Below are 18855 nucleotides of genomic sequence, written 5' to 3'. Positions count from 1 at the left end.
CCCCTTTCTCTCTATCTTTCTCTTTGTCTCTCCATCTTATCTTCCTCCTCCTCCTGCTCATCATCATCATCATCGTTATCATCCTCATCATCATCACCATCACTACCACCACCACCTCCCCACTTGTCTATCATTGACTTCTCCCCCTCTCAGGCCATCTGGCAACAGCTTGATCCCCAGCCCCGACAACAAGTCAACATGCTGAATCTCGTGTCCGGCAAGAGCGGAGTAACTTCACCCCTTCTTCTCCTTTTCGTTCTTCCACTAACGGCATCCCGCCTTTTCTCTGCCCTCATCTTCGTCCTCGTTTGCCTCCTCCTCCTCCTCCTCCTCCTCCTCCTCCTCGTCCTCGTTTGCTTCCTCCTCCTCCTCCTCCTCCTCGTTTCTTCTCCCTATTCGTCCTCTCTCTCCTTCAGCGCGCCGTCAGCTCTTTCAAGGACATCGAAGACCCGACAGACTTTTTCCTTCTGGTTCGAAAGAAGGACGGGAAGGAGGAGACCCCTGCGGGATCAAGGAGCGATCTCGAGAGGCTGAAAAACCTTCGCTCCTCCATGATAGTCCGCCAGCAGAGGATGAAGGATGAGGCCAGCAAGCAGGTGAGGTCTGGGCGCCACGGTGCGAGGATCTAACGATGTAAGCAAGGCGGAAGAGATTCTTGAGCTAGTGAGGCAGAGCAGATGACGTCTCGTTCCTCCTCTGCACTCATTGTATTGCAAGCTCCTAAGCTATCCTGTCTCGCCCTCCCGTCTTTGTCTCTGCCTTTCTCTCCCCTCCCTCTCCCCTTCTTTCTCACTTTCCCTTTCCCACCGCCCTTCCTTCCTCCGGTTTCTCTTCATTGTGCAGTAGATGTCGTACCATTCCTGCTCGTCCTTGGACTCGATGGGAAAGACAGCCTGCAGCACCGCAAAGTCATGCTGCATGAACGGTCTTGCCGACCGTAGGAACTCGTCTACTCCTGTGCTGCTGTGCACGACGAACCGATCCCGGATTTGCTCCTCCAGCTCCTCCCTTGAGCACCAGCTCTTGTCCCCATCAACGTTCAGCGCCTCGTCCCCCTCTGGTCCACTGTGCCATACTCTGTGCGACCACTCGACACCCTCGGCCAGGAAGGAGCTTTGGGGTACGAGCTTGAACGCATCGTACCCCAGCTCCTGCGCCATTCCCACCCAACTCAACGAGTTGCACTCAAACGAGAGGATCTCGGGAGGGCGGAGATCCTTCAGCTGCTGCAAGCACATCTCATCCCCTCCTTCGATGTCCACCTTGATGTACTGCGGACATCCGTAGGTCTCATACAGGCTAAACATAGTGCATGTCTCTACTGAAAACACGCGGCACTCTGTATCGAATCTTCCTCCCACTGCTTGGAAGACCGAGCTCCACTCCGAGTCCTCCTCATTCACATAGAAGTCTATCTTCCTCCCATGCTCCCTCCACACTGCCTTCTCCTCCAACACGAGCTGCCCGCTATCGAGGAAAGCACAAAAACTCTCACGTATCCTCTTGCATGCCTCTGGGTTCGCCTCCACAGCAACGACCTTGAAGCCATGGCCGAGGAAGTAGCTGGCACTCTGACCGATATGAGCTCCTATGTCGAACATCAGCCGCCCATGCCGGGAGCCCTCCGCTGACCCTGTTGACTTGCCTGATGCCTGCATGAAGTCGGAGAGCATCCGAGAGTATCCGAATCAGTATCCGATCAAGTATCCGCAAGTATACTCGTGATAGTACTCGTGACGGTACGTGACAGTATCCGCAGGAGCAACCGGAAATCCGGCGTGGTAGTAGGGTATCCACAAGGGGCACTTGCGCGTAGTCCGTGACCATTTATAATACTTCTTGCCAGAGAGTGCTGTAGTAAACAAGAGGCTTGTGCATTCCGAGAATGGGCTTCGGACGTTGAAAACAGCACCATGCTATGGTAATAATAAGCTCTGTCTAAAAGAGATGTTCTAGTAAATCACTGGGGCGAGCTCGATACCAATAGAATTCAACAAGAATTACAACTTTGAGGCGAGCCTGTGAACCACTCCATGACGATGTATGACTTCTTGACGAGAATGAGTCTCTTCGTTTCTCTCAAACACGGGAAGTTTTGAAATCAAGTTGGTTCACGGCGGAGTTCTTTTAAAACCTTTTTTAAGATGGAATAAAATACTTCTTGTTTACCCCCCATCTTCAAAACCACTTCTTTCAAGTCTTCCAAAGGACCCTACCACGTCGTTTACTTCCCATCACCACCCCTTTTCGACGTGTTCCTGCACCGGTCATCCCAACGACCATCATGTAGTCAAATCACAGCCCCAAGAGTAGGAATGGGTGTCATTCACCCGTCCTTTCTATAGTGAACTACCCCGTTCGAGATCAGTTTCCTTACCTACCCCACCTACCTCATTTCCGAGAGGTATGACCCCATGTAAGCAAAGACCTCTTCATGGCATGTTGAACATGGTTACCACCCCCACCCCCATGAACTCGATGTCACCAATTTAGAGATCCCAGTACCCCAGTATTCACCTATCTTCAAACCACATCTCTTCTCAATGTGGATATGACTGTAAACCTACCCGTAGACAGTGTGGTACCCACCCGTAGAACGATCATTTTTCGGCTGTGTACCCCTTAAATAGGTACTGATTTATTATGACCCATGTAGACATTGAAGTACCCACCCACACAAAGTGAGTAGTTGAGTACCCTACCCTTGTAGAACAGATTTCATCGACCCCCACCCCTGCTGCATGCCCTTCATTTCACATCGGTCACAACATGACCCTCATCCTTCCGCACCCCAACTCCCGCTGTCCCTCCACCTCCCTCCCCGCTCGCCCCCTGCCTGCTCCATGCTCCGATGTCGTCCCTCTCCCCCCGCCCTTCCTCTACTAGATGAATTGTCCGCTTTTGCCCTTTGCATCTTTTTCAGTTTCTGAGGCATGTAGCGGCTTTTCTTGAACTCGTGTTCTGAGAAATAATTCCTCCCTGACATCGTTAAGCGCTCTTGGTCCTTTCCCCAACCATGATGTGATGTATTCGCATTTTTCCTTTAGATCTGTTCAGGATTTGATCTGTCGTGACGACCATACTATCGTCGGTTTGTTAGCCTTGTTCATCCCCCCCCCCCTGCCCCTCCTCACGCACACACCACCTTTGGTTGTTCGTCTTCTTCATTTACCTTCCCCTTCCCCCTGCCTCCTTTGCCTTCATGGCCAACTCTATTATCTCCTTGCTTTATCCTTTGAAATCGAGTGGCGAGTTGAGCTTTCCTTTCTTGAAATCTTAGTTTTTGCAGAGCCTTCATACCAACAATCCGCACAGAAGCACTTCCTCGTCGTCCCTTGGATCGCCAGGCTGGAACTAAGCGTCTGGTGCAGCGGTTCTGTGAAGCAGGGCTCCTGCATGTGCGTGAGACAGTGAGGTCATATAACAAACCAGAATGGATACATACCTGATAGAGATCGGGAAATCACAAACGTTTGTTTTCGCAGTAGGGATATTTGCTGGCTACACTCTGAAACAACTCTTCAAGAGCTTGCTTTCCAACTCCGATGGGTCGAATCCGAACGGCTCTTGCGAGAGCTCTGTTTCGACCTTGAGATGGTTGTATTCAAGGATAGGCGTAGATTTTTTAAGATTCCTTCCCTCCAATTATTTCCGAAAACCGATCTCGGACAGTGATTCGAGACAATACATCCTCACGCAAGCGTTCAATGCTGCAAGTGCTATTTGCCCAGGCGCAAGAGCCCTTGGAATGGTTGTATGCAAAGGATCGGAGTTGAAGATTGTTCATGTCAATCATAGATTACGAAAAATGCTTGGATGGGGTAGCGAGGATATTGACTCTCTTCCGCAAACTGTTCATGAGCTCCTGCCTCCGGCAATGCGGAGAATACACAAAGAATGGGTATGGCATGCTCTTAATCAAGGGTCTCTTCCCGGATCTCTTTTGCATCCTCTCAGAAACGTTGGCCTTCAACGATTGGATGGGACAATATTTCAAGCGAATGTAATTATTCGAACACTAGGACAGGATCTTCATGTCGGCTCGGATGATTGCATTTTTTATGCGATGATTGCTCCTTTTGAAACGAGAGAGCAAGAAGGGGGTAGTCCCAGAGGTCTTGCATCTTGTGTTCTTCTCAACGAGAGTCTCACCTTCTTTGTCAGAGAGCGAAATGTCTGTTGGTCTGTGGCACTCAGCCGCTGAGGTTCTTTATGGTACTTGAAAGCTCAATCAATTGAGTTCCAGAGCTGACTTGGAGTACAGGCTCAAGTGCTGGCAAGATCGTTGCCTCTGGACTGCTTCCAGCTCCCGAAGAGTACAGCGTTGCTACGGTTTGTCTTGTTGCTTTGGTTTTCTCTACAATCTTAATGTGTCATCAGGTGTTATTTCTGGACATTGTTGGATTCACAAAGAAATGCACACAGCTGTCTCCCAATGAGGTAAATCCATAATTTTGGAACCTTACATGTCATTCAATTTTTCATTCGCAGATCACAATTTGGATGACACAAGTGCACTGCAAGATAGAAAGTATGATTGACAAGACATGTGAAGCCTTTCTGATTGCTGACGATCGTATCCACAGACTTAATCGTGAAACATCATCTCAGGAAGATAGAGGTCATGCAGTCAGACCTGTCTGGTGTGGACTTACCCTTGTATTTCAGACGCGGGGAGACTGTTACATCTGCGCCTCGGGCACCAACTCAGTCGAAGGCGATATCACTGAAGATCAAATGACTAGGATGGTGGGTGTAGCTCTTGTTGTACTGGAGGCTAACTTTGACTCATCTTGTTTGCCTTCCAGACTGCATTTGCTGTCGACGTCGCCAATGAGATGTTGACGAACGGAAGGACTATCATTCGTGTGGGAATCGCAACAGGCCCAATCACCATCGCCTACATTGACAGCAATCAATTTGCTCCCACCATGTGTGCGTTCGGAGATACGATGAACACTGCAGCGCGCATGGAACAGAGTGGCTCTCCAGGTGACGATGGAATTGCAGATGTCGTGTCACCTGACTTGTCTTGTGCTCAGGGTACTTGCACCTCTCAGAGGACGCGGCATTGAGATATTGCGAAGAACTCCGCATGACGTCAGTTCCATTGAAAGCAGGTGATAGCGGCAAAGGTGAAACAAGATGATTGCATCGCCATTACTTGAAGTAACTCGTCCTTAGACTTCGGGCACAACCCTTCCGAGAGCATCATGACTCCCCCATGGTATTCCGACTGACCCTAGTTTAAACTTTGATATCTCACGACATTGTGCCGCAGGCATATCATCGACGTGAAGGGGAAGGGTCAGGTCAGAACTGCTTGGATCGATTGCGCTACTAGACAATTCGCCGAGCTCACAGAGAACAATCCTTCCCATACTCGCTCGCAGGGGCCATAGTTACCGTACCGTTGAATGATCGTCGCCGATCATGGAATTATGAATGTATTTGTATGCCGCTGATTAATGTTAGAGTACTTAAAATCCGAGTGAACTTCCGTGATCTGGATTGAGGATCATCCTTTCGGGCGACTGGCCGCAGGTTCCGAACTTCGGCGCCGCGCCAGTTACGGTCTCGGACCTGGATTGCATCTCATCGGATCAGGCTTTCGGGCCACTGGCGGCGCAGGTTCCGAAGTTCGGCGCCGTGCCAGTTACCGTAGTACGGTCTCGGACCTGGATTGCATCTCATCGGATCATCCTTTCCACAGGTTCCGAAGTTCGGCGGCGACTGCCAGGCTTGAGGCTACTCGACTCGGCTGCCAGAGGCTCCGAGCGGTGGCGGTCACTGAGGCTTACAGTGGAAGCGCCAGCACTGCCCTGGCTCAGCCGGCCCGGGCCCGGTCCCCCCGGGGCCCGGTCAGTGTGACTGGATGAGGGCGACGCCAGTTTGGATCTTGTCGCAATGGCAGGTTTCGTGGGTACAGGGAAGAAGATAGTGGCGATAGGAAGGAACTACGTGAAGCATGCTATGGAACTGTACGATGACTCTCTTACTCCGACCTCCTTCACCATGCCATCACTCTTACTTACTTGCATCAGCTCCCTCTCTTCTCCTTCCCTCCTTTCCTCTTCCCCACCCTCCTCCTCCCTTCTGTGCCTCTCTGCTCCTCACGCACTTCTCAGCACGCTCATGTACACCCCCTCGCTCTGTAATCTTATCACAGGAACAATCCTGTGCCGTCCGAGCCGTTCTGGTTTCTGAAGCCCACCACGTCCTATGTGACAGCGGGGAAGCCCGTCATCATCCCAAGAGGAGTCGATGAGATCCATCATGAGGTCGAGCTCGGGGTTGTCATCGGGAGGGGAGGGAAGAACATCAAGTCAGAGGAGGCACTGAGCCACGTGGCCGGGTAGTTCGTCCTCTCGTGCCCTTCTTTCTGTCTGTGAGCTCTGCTGGAACAGATACTGCCTGGCGTTCGACATGACAGTGAGAACCTGGCAAGACAAGGCCAAGCAGAAGGGGCTGCCATGGACGGCCTGCAAGGGCTTCGACAGCTCCTTGCCCGTTGGCTCCTTCTTGCACAAGGACCTGGTCAAAGATCCGAGCAATCTCACTCTCTGGTGCAAAGTGAACCAAGTGGAAAGACAGAGGGGATCGACATCCTTGATGATCTTCCCCATCCCTCAGCTCATCTCCGCCATCAGCTCTGTGCACACGCTGGAGGAAGGAGATCTCATCCTCACTGGTGAGTGAGCGTGCTAGGTGATTGGCCCGCCCAATGCTGGGATGAACACTTCCGTACAGGAACGCCAGAGGGTGTGGGGCCTGTGCGAAGAGGAGACGTGCTACAAGGAGGGATCGAGGAGCTGGACGTGAAAGTTGAGTTTCAGGTTGAGTGAGTCGGTATTGCATTATCCGTCTTTCCTGTCGTAGAAGGCCTCTAGTGGATCAGGAGCGAGGAAGGATGCGTCGCTCTCCTTCAAACCGCACAGGACCATGGCATCGCTGCTCGCCCCCTTCTCTCCAGCTTTTCTCTCCGTATCTTTCATCCCAACAGTGAGTCTTGGCTACCTTCCGATCATTGCAGAAAGACTCACCGTGTATGCTTCTATTCACAAACGTGAGGCTCCATGCATGAAGCATCATCCTGCATCGAAGATCGTCAGCCCTCAGCAGAAAGATGCCACGTCGTCACCTGGGAGACTGAAAATCGTCCGTGTAAGTTGCGTCCCCAATGATCGGATGCCCAAATTTCATCCTGTGCAAAGTCATCGACCAAAGTCGCACGACAGCGTTGTCGGGTTCTTCTTACATGTGAACTCTCAGCTGGTGCCTCCGTCCAGTCTCGGGCTGCAGTATCACCTTGGACGCTTTCTTGCCGCAGCATTCCCCCCTTGACACTACCTTCATCCTTGTCTGCGAGACTTTTCCGCCCTGGCTCGGGATCAGCACCTTCATCCTGAATCCATGCTCTTCATCGGGGCCAATAGGCCAGTCGAGCATCCTGTAAGGATCCTGCAGCCCATGCCAACGAGATGCTTTCAGATCCTCTAGCGTGGGGCCTTCGATGTGGCCCTGCACGAGTGCGAGGTACAGCTTGATGACATTGCGTCTTCGAAAGCACTTGGACGCCTTAGCCGCTGCCTCGCTGTTCAGAGCCCAAATCATCGCACCCGACGTGGCGTAGTCAAGACGGTGACATGGGAAGATTGCTGCATGCTCTTGCAGCAGTAGCTTCTCTACCGTATGCTCGAAGTCTCCTGATATCCTTGAATCGTATCGTTTGTCAACCACTACATAGTTATCACATCTGTGGATGACATTCAAACCTGTCATTGGAGGAGGCGCATTTCTCCCGTTCGTCTCAGTCACAACATCCCGATCCGACTTGCGGGGAACCATGGATACCCCTCTCACCTTGTGCGCATGGCACACCTGCTGCCGCCTTGAGGTCGGCCATCGACTGGTCGCACGAGAGCGCATCATCATCGCTTCAGGCACCCATCTCATCATGCTGGCATGCGGCATCAAGGCCCGGGGGCGCACGGAACCGCTAACAAAGTAGTAGTACGGTCCCGGGCGCGCCGGGCAGCGGCCCGGCCGGGCGGCCTCCGCCGAGTCACTCAAAGCTCAGGCCAGTGAGTCAGCTTTGAGTAAACTTTCAGTGACAGATACTCAAAGTTAAGTTAAAAATCAGTACGAGGACATGCAGTAGTAATGTGTTTGGGTGACCGCACGGTTGGCAGGATGGGCTTTGGTTCTCCTCGTCACGGTCAGGATCAAGCCTCAGGCCTCAGCGACTCTCACAGCAAGGTCTCCTGATTGTCCGGGCCTCGTGCAGATCTTTAACTTAACTTTGAGTAAAATGAGTAATGAGTGAGGCGGCATGCGGTCCGGTTCCCAACTTCTTTACTCAAAGTTAAGTTAAAAATCAGTGGGGATGACTTTCAGAAATCAAACTAGCATTCTTGCTACTGCTACTTGATTCACGTGACTCCGACTCCCGTTAGTACTACGACGGTAACAGAGCTCAGTAATCGGAGTCTCGGACTTGGGTCGGAGTCTCGGACTTGGTCATATAGCAAGGAGTTATAAACTATTCCATTTTGGAGCACCTTCCCTAGTTTTTACTACTACCCTTGTTCTATCTCATCTGCCAACCACAATTTTAAAAATCAATTCGACCGATTGTTATTATTAAAATATTATTAAAACGGATCCCAATCGCAAGGGATCAGTATACTCATGAAAAAAAAGAATGAGGGATCATAAATAAGCATTGGGTTTCAACTGAGCAATCCAGCACACAGCTCTCGCCATGTCGGATATACCGACACCCTCGCTCCCTCCATCCATCCTCGCTCCAATCATACCAGCCAATCCATTCCCTTCCCCCCCTGCCCCTTCCCCTGCTCCCTCCCGTGCCTTCGTCGCCTGCCTCCGCTGCAAGGTGCACAAGGTCAAGTGCGATAACTCCCGTCCCTGCTCCCGCTGCCAGCGCCAGGGATGCGGCCAGGCCTGCTTGGCCTACGCTGCCCGGCCTGTCGTCGACTCTCCGGGGCTGAGCGCAGGCGGGCTGCCTAGGGCTGCGTCCTCGACGGCTGGGATGGGCTTGCCGGGGGCGGTGGTCCAGCGCCGGTCCTGCGAAGGCTGCCGGCAGAAGAAGATCCGCTGCAGCATGGAGAGGCCCTGCTCCAGGTGCAAGACCAACGTCGCGCAGGCGTGCGGGGATTGTCTGGAGAGCTACGCGTGTACTTTGAGCGGGTGGGCGCGAGAGCAGGGGCTTTTTGCACGCGTGCAGATGCCGAGTAGCTGGCAGCAGCTGGACATGTGGTCGGCGTGTCAGCTGCAGCGTAGGAGGAAGCAGGTGAGGCGAGCATGCAGCCGATGCCGGCGATCCAAGGTGGGATGCGACGAGGGGCGGCCATGCATACGGTGCATGAGGACGGGGCGGAGCTGCACGGAGGCGCTCGAGGGGGAGGAGGAGGGGGAGGGGGAGGAGGAAGGTGTCGGTACAGGAAGCGAGGGATGGATTGAGTGTGAGGAGATAGCAAACCTAGGAGTGATGGAGGGGAGGGGAGACTGGATTGAAGGATGGGAAGAATGGGGAAATGAGACTGGGGTCGAAAGTTTGTTTCCGACAGAAAGGGTTGGACAGGAGTCGAATAGGAGTCAGATTGGAGGAATCCCACATTCTCAAAGGACCCAACTCGGATCTTTCGAGCATATCAATTGTGAGGAAGAGACCATGCTTTTTCAAGACAGCGCAAGTGCTTGGTTATGATACAGATGTTTTTTTGTATTAAAAACTTAGAGAAATAAGTAAAACTTGCATCTGCATCGGTGTGTAAAAAGCTTCACTTCATTTGTGGTTGATCATTTCACTTATGCTTTGATCAAAATTTAACCTCAAGCATGTTACACCGAGCAGTGGTGGCAAACAGTGATCACTGGAGGTTGCGTATCTAATCCAATGTGTCGACCATCAGCTGTCATTGCTTCTGAGATCCATGTTCCACGCACATGGATGCAGTCTTGCTTTGTCAGGGTTACCGCAATCTTAACTCAAGACAAGGTGATGATCGTTACTGCCTTATGAGGTGATACTTGGAAAGGAGTCTCACACTTTCTCAAACCCAACTATCTTTTGAACACATGTACAAACTGGAAATGCACCGTGTCGCGTGACTCTTCCAAGGAAAATGATCTCATATCTGAGTCTCTTCTACCCAGGACAATCTGAGTCCTTCCTACACAATGGATCATTCTTCCTTCTTCTTGGATCCTTCATCATCTACTCCTCAAGAATCAAGATTGCTTTGAATCTCCATGTTATCTTACTCTTTCTTCCAAGCAAATGGCACCTGACAGCGAAAACCTGTTTACTTGCTGATCAAAAACTTGTTATTTTGCTGTTCTTTCCCTTGATTCATGTCAATCTACTCAAAGTCTCTGCTGATCAATCTGAAGTCTGAAATTTAAAATCTTTCTCTTGATCTGTTTATCTGGATTCCAAGAATATTTGTAGCCTTGCAAACGAAGGAAATCGGTCTTGAAACAATACATGCATAACCTCAATTTCTTTTCTGTAGTAAGGTTGAATTGCCTAAATTCTGTGATGAAGATGAAGCATATTGAGGCATGCAGAATCCTTCGTGGTGGCTGCTAACAAATGCTGCAACCTGCACTTCGCTTCAGAAGGATGAAAGGACAAACAGGAAAAACAGGTTGAGATGTCACATGACGGAATAGCAAATTCAGAACTTGAAGTTCAACACATTAGCACCGCTGCTTACAAACTGCTCCAAGTTTCAGTCAGTAAGGTAACGTAGATCAGCGAAACCATCAGTGCCTATCGAGGAGTGCATAATAATTCACGGTTCGGAAAGAAACCGGAGCGAACCCATCTTTGTTGCCGCCGTCACATCCAGAGGAATGGCAAGCCTCGGAAAGGTGGTTGCTGAGAAGAGTATCATGTGATATTGCCTAACAAAACTTCATGCACATCATCTCAGATCGACACTCTAACAAAGAAGATCCAGATGTCATTTTAATTCCCTCATTTCTCTGCTTTCACGCTGGCGCCTACATGTTTTTTCAAGACGTGCAGATATCTGTTCATTTTTTTCAAGACGTGCAGATATCTGTTCATCTGTTTTCCTTCCACTTCTGTCGCCCTGGCGATGCAACGAACGTTAAAATGTGCGTGACGAACAGAGAACCTTACCTAAGTTATCCAGCAGGCAGTCAGGCTGGTGCTTATTCGGTCGGTAACTGCGCGAGATATTGGAATAGTGAAGTCCACTGAACTTGCAAGCATGTGGGAACATACCTTGCAGCCAGGGGCACGCGAGCAGGAGCCTGAAGGGGGAACGAGCGGGTGGAAAAAAAAACATATGTGGGTTGACTACATATAAATAGACCCGAGACTACAACGATTCGGGGATGCTAACATCCCGCACCTTTTTAAACATAAAATGAAACTGTGAGAGGATTTCCGGTCTGTGACATTCCGATGCTGACTATCAAACCCGCCGACTCCGACTCCGAAAATGATTACAAGTTTATAACGAGGATACTACTAATAACATTTTACCGTAGCCTAGATTCCCGGCACACCCTGCACGCTGGAAGATTGAACGCTCGATGCTTCCGTTCCCTTCCCCCTCTCTCCCTTCCCCTGCTCCCTCCCGTGCCTTCGTCGCCTGCCTCCGCTGCAAGGTGCACAAGGTCAAGTGCGATAACTCCCGTCCCTGCTCCCGCTGCCAGCGCCAGGGATGCGGCCAGGCCTGCTTGGCCTACGCAGGCGGGCTGCCCAGGGCTGCGTCCTCGACGGCTGGGATGGGCTTGCCGGGGGCGGAGGTCCAGCGCCGGTCCTGCGAAGGCTGCCGGCAGAAGAAGATCCGCTGCAGCATGGAGAGGCCCTGCTCCAGGTGCAAGACCAACGTCGCGCAGGCGTGCGGGGAGTGTCTGGAGAGCTACGCGTGTACTTTGAGCGGGTGGGCGCGAGAGCAGGGGCTTTTTGCACGCGTGCAGATGCCGAGTAGCTGGCAGCAGCTGGACATGTGGTCGGCGTGCCAGCTGCAGCGTAGGAGGAAGCAGGTGAGGCGAGCATGCAGCCGATGCCGGCGATCCAAGGTGGGATGCGACGAGGGGCGGCCATGCATACGGTGCATGAGGACGGGGCGGAGCTGCACGGAGGCGCTCGAGGGGGAGGAGGAGGGGGAGGGGGAGGGGGAGGGGGAAGGTGTCGGTACAGGAAGCAAGGGATGGATGAGCTTCTTGGCGAGCGAAGGGCTAAGCCTTGCCGCGGAGCACGACGATGAGGAGGAGTTGATGCTTCGGATGCCAGGAGGGTCATGTTGGGAGGAGGAGTCGCAGAGCCAAGTCGGCTCGGATATGTTTGGAGAGGGAACGACAGAGGGTAGAGGTTGGGATTCAGAAGATGATGTGATGTTGTTTACGGATTATGAGACATTGAAGGAGAATAAAGTCCGTTGATCGTAGGTTGATACGAGTTCTGCTCACTTCTTCAATTTATGTTGTTAGCAGATCTTAGCACCTGTACTTGCCTTTGAAAGTGATTTGCTATCATTATTTTGCGCTTTCAAGCTTTTTCAACAACGGTTTCATCTAACAAGAAATCGTGCTTTCATCCGAATCAAACTGCAGGCCTAGCTCCTAGAAAGATAGTCATGAATGAGAGACAGAGACAGAGACAGAGACAGAGACAGAGAGATCCCGCAAGGAAAACTCTGCCAATCTCTAGCTCCCTCCCATAACTCCAATCCAAGGTGGGATGCGACGAGGGGCGGCCATGCGTGCAGTGCATGAGGACGAGGCGGAGCTGCACTTAGACGCTGCACTTAGACGCTGGAATGAACGCAGGGTGAAGGAGGAAGCCTCCGATGTCTCGCTAACTGACTCTTCTCCATATGGGGAAGAGGAGGGGGGAAGGAAGATCGGAGGAAGGGAAGCTTCGGATGGAAGATAGCGACGGAGGGGGAGCTTGTCATAGCCCGAAGCTTTACAGATTGCAACGAGTACAGAGAATGGTCAAGGCACCTCCGATCACACACAACAAAGGTGAAGAGAGAGATATGAAGTTTATTTGACAGTCACGTGGAGGAGAGGGTGGGGGAGATTGGATGGCAGTTCAGCATTACTACATAAGCAATTGATTTTGAAGCTGAGGACCAAGGAACTCTAGTTGACCTTTGCTCTTCATGGTCCCGACTGATGATGTGTGCAATGTTCAATAGATCATATTTGCTTGCTTTTCAGCATTCTTGCATGCGTGTCTATCAAAACTACAATTTCTCTCATGCATGACCGCAGAAGGCTCACACATTGCATTTGCTGGCAAATATTCGATGCAGCTTAGAATCGATCATGCTTCGCCACGAGGAATTGTTTGCAAGTAGGATGGCGAATGAATGCATAACTTAACTCGAAGGATGAAGGAAACATAAGTTGATGACCTGACTTGGGGATACTGGCCTCCTGAGGAAGAACTTTGAAAACTGACGTGAACTGGTCAAACGAGATCTTGGCGTATGAGATCGCAACTTGAAACAAAATGTGCTTGACACACGTGAAAGAATGAGAAAGAACGAGATGTAATGACCAAAAAGCGTCCGGGGGCGCTGCCACCTTGCTGCGCTATCATAGCGGTAGCTTCTTGTTTCTGCCTTGTAATTTTATTACTAGAGATCCTGAGGCTAACTTGTCTTCCCTATTCATTGGTATACTTCGATTGCCGCAGTCAGTGCAGGAGGTCCGGGCGCGGACCAGCCGCATGGCGATAGAGCATGAAGAGCATGGCGGTAGAGCATGGCGATAGAGCATGAAGAGCATGGCGGTAGTGCATGGCGGTAGAGCCTCATGGCGATAGAGGAGGAGGCATTCCCGAAGCTTGAGGGGAACTTCACCAGATCTGAGCATGCGAGCATTCGAGCAGAGAAGAGATCTAGAAATCTCAGCTAAAGTCTGGCATATAGGTTGAAAGTGTCGTAAGAAGAGCAGCTAGGCGCGGAGGAGGAAGAAGATTTTAAGGTTAGAAGGACCTTTAAGTTCGACTATACGTCAAGTTACGTCCTTGTCAATGAAAAATGCGAGGAATGCAAGGAACTAGTGTCTGAAAGAGGGAGAGAAGGCATGCACAAGGGATATCTGACAGGCTCTTAATCTTCTACAGAACAAAATGCTGTCGGCGATGAACACGAGCCGGAGCATGGAAGAAGCTCAGCGCTCATCTTCTTCGAAACAATCCAGGTGAGGCGCAACATGTGACTGCGTTGTCAGTGAACTTCTGTTTCAGAAGAACGCAATCAGACGATAGTTTGCTGGGATGTGGAGTGGTGTGGAAACTAGGGAAGATGTGGAGGGTTGCCTCTTCTGTCCGACTGTGGAGGGAAAGATATGTTGTTGTTAGAGGGCCCTCTGTAGATTTCTTTCACAACATGAAGGAATGGCAAGAAGGAAAGGAAGCTATCAAGACCGTATACATTCATGGGGCTCGGATCTCGAAGCAAGACTCATCTGAGGTCGTTCCACCATGACTGCACTCCTCACCGCTGTGTGAACCTCCTGCTGCAGCACGTGACTGGAAGATATGTGTTCACGATCGAGCTGCAAGGGTCCGAACGACAGCACGTATTGGCGGTAAGACTGTGCATCGTTATTCATGTGCCTGCCCTGAATCTGATGATGTCTTGTTCCTGCAGGTACCGACAGAGGAGCAGAGACAGAAGTGGTGCAATCTCTTAGAGCAGGCAGTTCATCCACCAGTGAGGACTTGAGGTCTGCCAGTATTCCGATGATGTAAACCCTATCGCAGGTCCATGTTGTCAAAAACTTTTTCCATGAAGGTGAGATGATAATGCTTATGGAGGTTCCTTTCTTTGAAGCAATCGGTCGACAGAAGGTGGAGAGACTGGTTTCAACTCTCCTATTCTTCCACAGATGTCGCATTCGCAGCTCAAACCTCAACAGGTAATTCTGAGGTAATACAATTTGAGTCCGCTCGCTCAAAGAATGCTTTCAGAATGCCGATGAGTCAGAAATTAACTTCATTGAAGACAATTCAACTGCAAAACAACTTCTGTTCCAGAGCCATGAACCCAACGAAGAAAGAGGTGACGCTGAAACATGAGGAGCTTGTGCTTTTTTCATGACGCTGGCCCGCTAGATGATGAGAGCTGCGTCGTTGTGAACGTTCCTTTCTGTAACCAAGAGGGTCTATCAAGAAGTTCTGATTTGTCTGGGAATCTAGAATTCAGCGAAGTGAAGTAAGTGACTCGCTATGCCCAAAACTTTGTTTGATGACCTCTGACTTGATCTTGCAGGGAAGAAGAATGCAGCAGAGAGGTTGCTTATGGAGAATCAAAGGAAATTAAGGATGAAGCAGCAAAAGACAAAGAAATCAAGAATCTGAAGGAAATCATTCGATATGAACAGAATATGAGAGAAATCGAGATGGAAAAAAAGGACGATATTATCTTCTCTCTAAAGGCTGAATTGGACAAGAAGAACGAAGTTTTGTCTATGCTTTGCGCTCAAGTTGAGAGACTTTCAAAACCTCTTGACACAGGCGAGTCACAAAACAACAGCACCTCAGATCCAGAAGTTGAGAATCAATTGCGGTCCATGATCACACAAATACAGACAATCCAGGAGGTTGTGATGGGAATAAGTGGAGAGCTTGGAGACGAAGAATCTCGTGCAGGTCTTGAGGATGATCGGAGTTCCCTCACATCTCAAGGTCCGACTCTGCTCACTGATACATGATTCTCACCTGCCTCATTCCAGGTGATGGAGAAGACGATGAGATTCAAGACGAGAGGGTCAGTTGCAAGCACACTGCCATCAGGTTCAGCTCGCTGGTGCTGCTGACTGAAGCAGTGAGCGAATGGTTCAGTGAGAGCTCCACGACCGAAGCAAGTGAGCTCTCAGAGGCGAGTCTGTCAAAATATTGAATCGTTTCCAGGGAAGAAGAGACTGGCATTTTGTAGATTTCGACAGAAGACCATCATAGAGAAATACGAGCAGCTCTCCTCCAAGCTCTCGACGTACCAGGAGGCAGTGGATGGGATGCGGAGAGCTGCCTTGCTGACGGATGGGATTCTTCACGAAGAGAGAGATTGGTCACCTGGTGGGTGACAGGATTGAGAAGGCAGGTCACTTGAAAGTTGACTGGTTTGTCAGATCAAGATGCTCCTATCGAGAAAGAGTTGTATGCTGCCCTGAAGAGTGCTCTGGTTCGTCTACCCCTCAGTCTTTGTTATGTCGCCCTTGACATGCGCGAACAGGAAGAGTTGGATACACTGAGAGAGTCGGAGAAAGAGAGGATGAGGCTGCAAGATGAATGCGAGAAGCTCAAGAAGGTTTACGCGCTCCGTGCAATCAAAGTCTTGATGAGTTTATTGGTGCAGGAGACTGCGAGGGCGTGGAAGGAGGCGAGGGAGTGCATCTCTCAGATCAAGTTGAACCTGTCGTCTTCCAACATGTTGGATACATCACAGACAGGGTCCTACCATTAGGAACGCGCTGCCACCTGGGGATCTGTCTCGAATAATCGAACTTGTTCCTGTTTGGGTTCGTAGACGAGCTCGTAAGAAACACTCTGCGGAGAAGGAGAACAAACCAAAGTGTCAGGAGAATGAATCTGCCACATTTAACTTCAAGCATATCACCTCTTTCACAAGCGTCTTGAGTCTTGTCAAGAGATCCTCTGTGAACTTGAGACAAACGTTTGGATCCCACATGTTTGGCTTGCCTCGTACCATCCTGATGTGAGGAGTGACAACAGGGTTGCATGCTGCTCTGGCTCTCACCGGGGAATCTCAAGGGTCTTGAACTCTTTCACCTGACGGGCTCCGATCAGGCCCAAACAAGGGGAACTAGTAGGAAACAAGAGCACCTCCTGCAATATCCCGTCGTCATCCCGAAATCCACATACTATCTTTCCGACTCCTCCCAAGAACGATTGTATCCAGAACTTCAACAGTTTGAATCGCTGAAAGGTGTTGTTCTGATTCGGATGTGATATAACCCTACACATGTGAATCTCAAGCATCGCAACCCTCACCTTATCTCACCTGCTTGTCTTCAACTCCACGTACCTCCTCTTTCCACCTCCCTCCTTCTCGCTTTGCTCCTCCTTCTCCGGCTCGATGCAGTCCATCTCAGCAGCGAGCACGAGCCTGTTCTCTCCTATTGAGATCTGGAACACGCTGCAATACTCCTCATTGGCGTCAACATGTGACTGGTCGCCATCATCCGAGGTACAGGCTCCTTCAAACTTGTACCCCCAGTACTGAAATTTCCTCATGCTTCTTGGGCTCTGAGTGCTCTGCTCCTCCAGCTTGACAACATCCATGTAGATCACTGACGAGTCTTTTCTCAGCTTTATCTTCCACGGGTCCTTCTTGTTATAGGGTGTCTCCATGCTGGGTGGCATAAGGGGGTTCAGCAGCGCGCGCTTGCAAGGGATGCACTCACATCTTGTTGAGATTGTTCCTGTAGCTCACGAAGTCGCATGACCGAGTCGTCGAAAACTGTGCATGAGACAGCGCCTGGAGGACTGGCTCAAGGGTAACGTCCCCCTCCTTCTTGGCGATATACTCGCTCATCCCAATGTTGAGGTCGTAAGGAAGGTGAGGCTTTTTGTACAACCTGATCCGGCATGCCGGGATAGTGATACGTCCTGATGCGTCCTTGCTGTAGCTCGTGATCTCTGCCGGAGCTGTGACTCTCACTGAGCCTGGAAGAACAAGAGGAAGTCAACCCTCCTCCTCCCAGTCTCTTGACGATCTCTCCCCTTCCTCTCGCCCCATCCCATCCCTTCCTGATCTCTGGCACTTGATCGCATCTCATCTTTCTCCTCTGTCCTTCATCGGCCTCTCTTCCACGCATCTCACTCGCTCGCAGGGTCGGCGGGAACGAAGCGACCAACTTCGGTATCGCCATGGCCATCGCAATCCGCAAACCAGCCCGCCTCAAGCGAAAGATTCTCTTGCTCTGATGAGAGTTGGCGGCGGGCCCGGCCCGGCCGGGGCCTGAGCCCGGGCCGGGCTGCAGCAGTCACAGTGCGGGCGGCCGCCGGCCCGGCACTGGTGCGGGCAGTGCGTCGCTGTCACTACGGCAGTACGGTCTTTAAAAACTTGACTCAAAGTTAAGTCAGAAATCAGCCTAGTACGAGGCCCGGGTGACAATCAGGAGAGTTGCCGTACCATGAGGCTACCGTAGTACGGTACTAGGCAATGATCATGATCGGATCCGGCGGATCCGGGAGTCCGATCAAGTATGGCCCGGCCTTACCTGCCAGAGACACGGGGGTTCACGGGGTGACACGCATAGGCCGGGCGGCCGGGGGGGCAGTACCCACCAGTAGCAACCACGTCCATGAGCTACATCTACAACTTGAATGCACAAGTCCTCTCTAACAGCAGGTTGAACATCACCTTCGTCACCGGAAGCGATCTCTTCCGCCAGATCATGACACGTCTGAGTGACTCATCCTCCTGGCAAAACAGTCTGCAGACTTACATGACGCGGTCGTACGCCACAAACAACTCTTTCCTGCAGACCTCCACCTGGTCCAAGACAAGCTATCTGGGGCAGTACTACATGATTGGAGGAGCAGCACAGTTTCTCCCAGCTGAGCTCCTGCAAGTCAGGTAAGCGCCCTCGCTCGCGCCCTCTTGTCCTTGACTCGACTGGTTCATCTGTGTGCAGGCGCGTGCATGAGAGGCATCTGTCAGAACTTCACCTCCCCGCCCTCGTCAGTCACCTACTGCTATGGCTCCTCCAACCCCACTGGCTGTACTGCGGGCACCACCAGCTGCTCACTGCCAGGGCCGCTGCATGGACACTCGACCGTGTCTGTGAACCTGCAGGGAAAGGTGA

At 51.2% G+C, this 18855-nt stretch overlaps 6 protein-coding genes across 6 annotated transcripts; 3 read left to right on the top strand and 3 right to left on the bottom strand.

Annotated features, from left to right (window-relative positions):
• Positions 1–1115: 1115 nt before the first annotated feature.
• GUITHDRAFT_61898 (hypothetical protein) lies at positions 1116–1604 on the bottom strand (the record flags this gene model as incomplete). The annotated part of the gene is made up of 1 exon (XM_005826037.1): positions 1116–1604. A coding segment is annotated over one exon (489 nt), but the record flags the coding sequence as incomplete, so codon positions are not given.
• Positions 1605–3287: 1683 nt separating this feature from the next.
• Positions 3288–5510, top strand: GUITHDRAFT_154513 (hypothetical protein). The gene is made up of 11 exons (XM_005826036.1): positions 3288–4115; positions 4165–4215; positions 4265–4332; positions 4381–4440; positions 4492–4531; positions 4587–4621; positions 4669–4749; positions 4809–4992; positions 5043–5135; positions 5185–5227; positions 5282–5510. The coding sequence occupies exons 1-11, from the start codon at positions 3434–3436 to the stop codon at positions 5400–5402; spliced, it is 1458 nt and encodes a 485-aa protein (XP_005826093.1). The 5' UTR covers positions 3288–3433; the 3' UTR covers positions 5403–5510.
• Positions 5511–5889: 379 nt separating this feature from the next.
• GUITHDRAFT_160029 (hypothetical protein) lies at positions 5890–6893 on the top strand. The gene is made up of 4 exons (XM_005826035.1): positions 5890–5981; positions 6170–6355; positions 6408–6691; positions 6751–6893. The coding sequence occupies exons 1-4, from the start codon at positions 5908–5910 to the stop codon at positions 6843–6845; spliced, it is 639 nt and encodes a 212-aa protein (XP_005826092.1). The 5' UTR covers positions 5890–5907; the 3' UTR covers positions 6846–6893.
• On the bottom strand, positions 6858–7848 carry GUITHDRAFT_114772 (hypothetical protein; the record flags this gene model as incomplete). Its single annotated transcript, XM_005826034.1, has 4 exons — positions 6858–6988; positions 7044–7093; positions 7142–7204; positions 7259–7848. The coding sequence occupies 4 exons, from the start codon at positions 7846–7848 to the stop codon at positions 6858–6860; spliced, it is 834 nt and encodes a 277-aa protein (XP_005826091.1).
• Positions 7849–14408: 6560 nt separating this feature from the next.
• On the top strand, positions 14409–16487 carry GUITHDRAFT_114771 (hypothetical protein; the record flags this gene model as incomplete). Its single annotated transcript, XM_005826033.1, has 13 exons — positions 14409–14492; positions 14545–14610; positions 14673–14735; positions 14786–14816; positions 14870–14940; positions 14993–15083; positions 15137–15236; positions 15294–15709; positions 15757–15888; positions 15935–16099; positions 16153–16205; positions 16257–16331; positions 16380–16487. 13 exons carry the CDS (start codon positions 14409–14411, stop codon positions 16485–16487), a joined length of 1455 nt encoding a protein of 484 aa, XP_005826090.1.
• A 111-nt stretch (positions 16488–16598) lies between these two features.
• On the bottom strand, positions 16599–17916 carry GUITHDRAFT_114770 (hypothetical protein; the record flags this gene model as incomplete). The annotated part of the gene is made up of 6 exons (XM_005826032.1): positions 16599–16734; positions 16782–16813; positions 16868–17000; positions 17046–17396; positions 17449–17710; positions 17868–17916. 6 exons carry the CDS (start codon positions 17914–17916, stop codon positions 16599–16601), a joined length of 963 nt encoding a protein of 320 aa, XP_005826089.1.
• Positions 17917–18855: the final 939 nt, after the last annotated feature.

Source organism: Guillardia theta (genome assembly GCF_000315625.1).
Source record: "Guillardia theta CCMP2712 unplaced genomic scaffold GUITHscaffold_78, whole genome shotgun sequence".
In the NCBI taxonomy this organism is placed as follows: domain Eukaryota; class Cryptophyceae; order Pyrenomonadales; family Geminigeraceae; genus Guillardia; species Guillardia theta.
This window is presented reverse-complemented; position numbering and strand designations above follow the sequence as displayed.

What these genes read in the sequence shown, in the direction of transcription:
- GUITHDRAFT_154513 (XM_005826036.1), top strand. Translation starts at nt 3,434, where the DNA reads ATGGATACATACCTGATAGAGATCGGGAAATCACAAACGTTTGTTTTC. An exon ending in AGAAGGGGGTAGTCCCAGAG is followed by an intron (nt 4,116 to 4,164) that starts GTCTTGCATCTT and finishes CTTCTTTGTCAG; the next exon opens with AGAGCGAAATGTCTGTTGGT. An exon ending in GGAACAGAGTGGCTCTCCAG is followed by an intron (nt 4,993 to 5,042) that starts GTGACGATGGAA and finishes TCTTGTGCTCAG; the next exon opens with GGTACTTGCACCTCTCAGAG.
- GUITHDRAFT_160029 (XM_005826035.1), top strand. Translation starts at nt 5,908, where the DNA reads ATGGCAGGTTTCGTGGGTACAGGGAAGAAGATAGTGGCGATAGGAAGG. An exon ending in GTGAAGCATGCTATGGAACT is followed by an intron (nt 5,982 to 6,169) that starts GTACGATGACTC and finishes ATCTTATCACAG; the next exon opens with GAACAATCCTGTGCCGTCCG. An exon ending in GCACTGAGCCACGTGGCCGG is followed by an intron (nt 6,356 to 6,407) that starts GTAGTTCGTCCT and finishes CTGCTGGAACAG; the next exon opens with ATACTGCCTGGCGTTCGACA.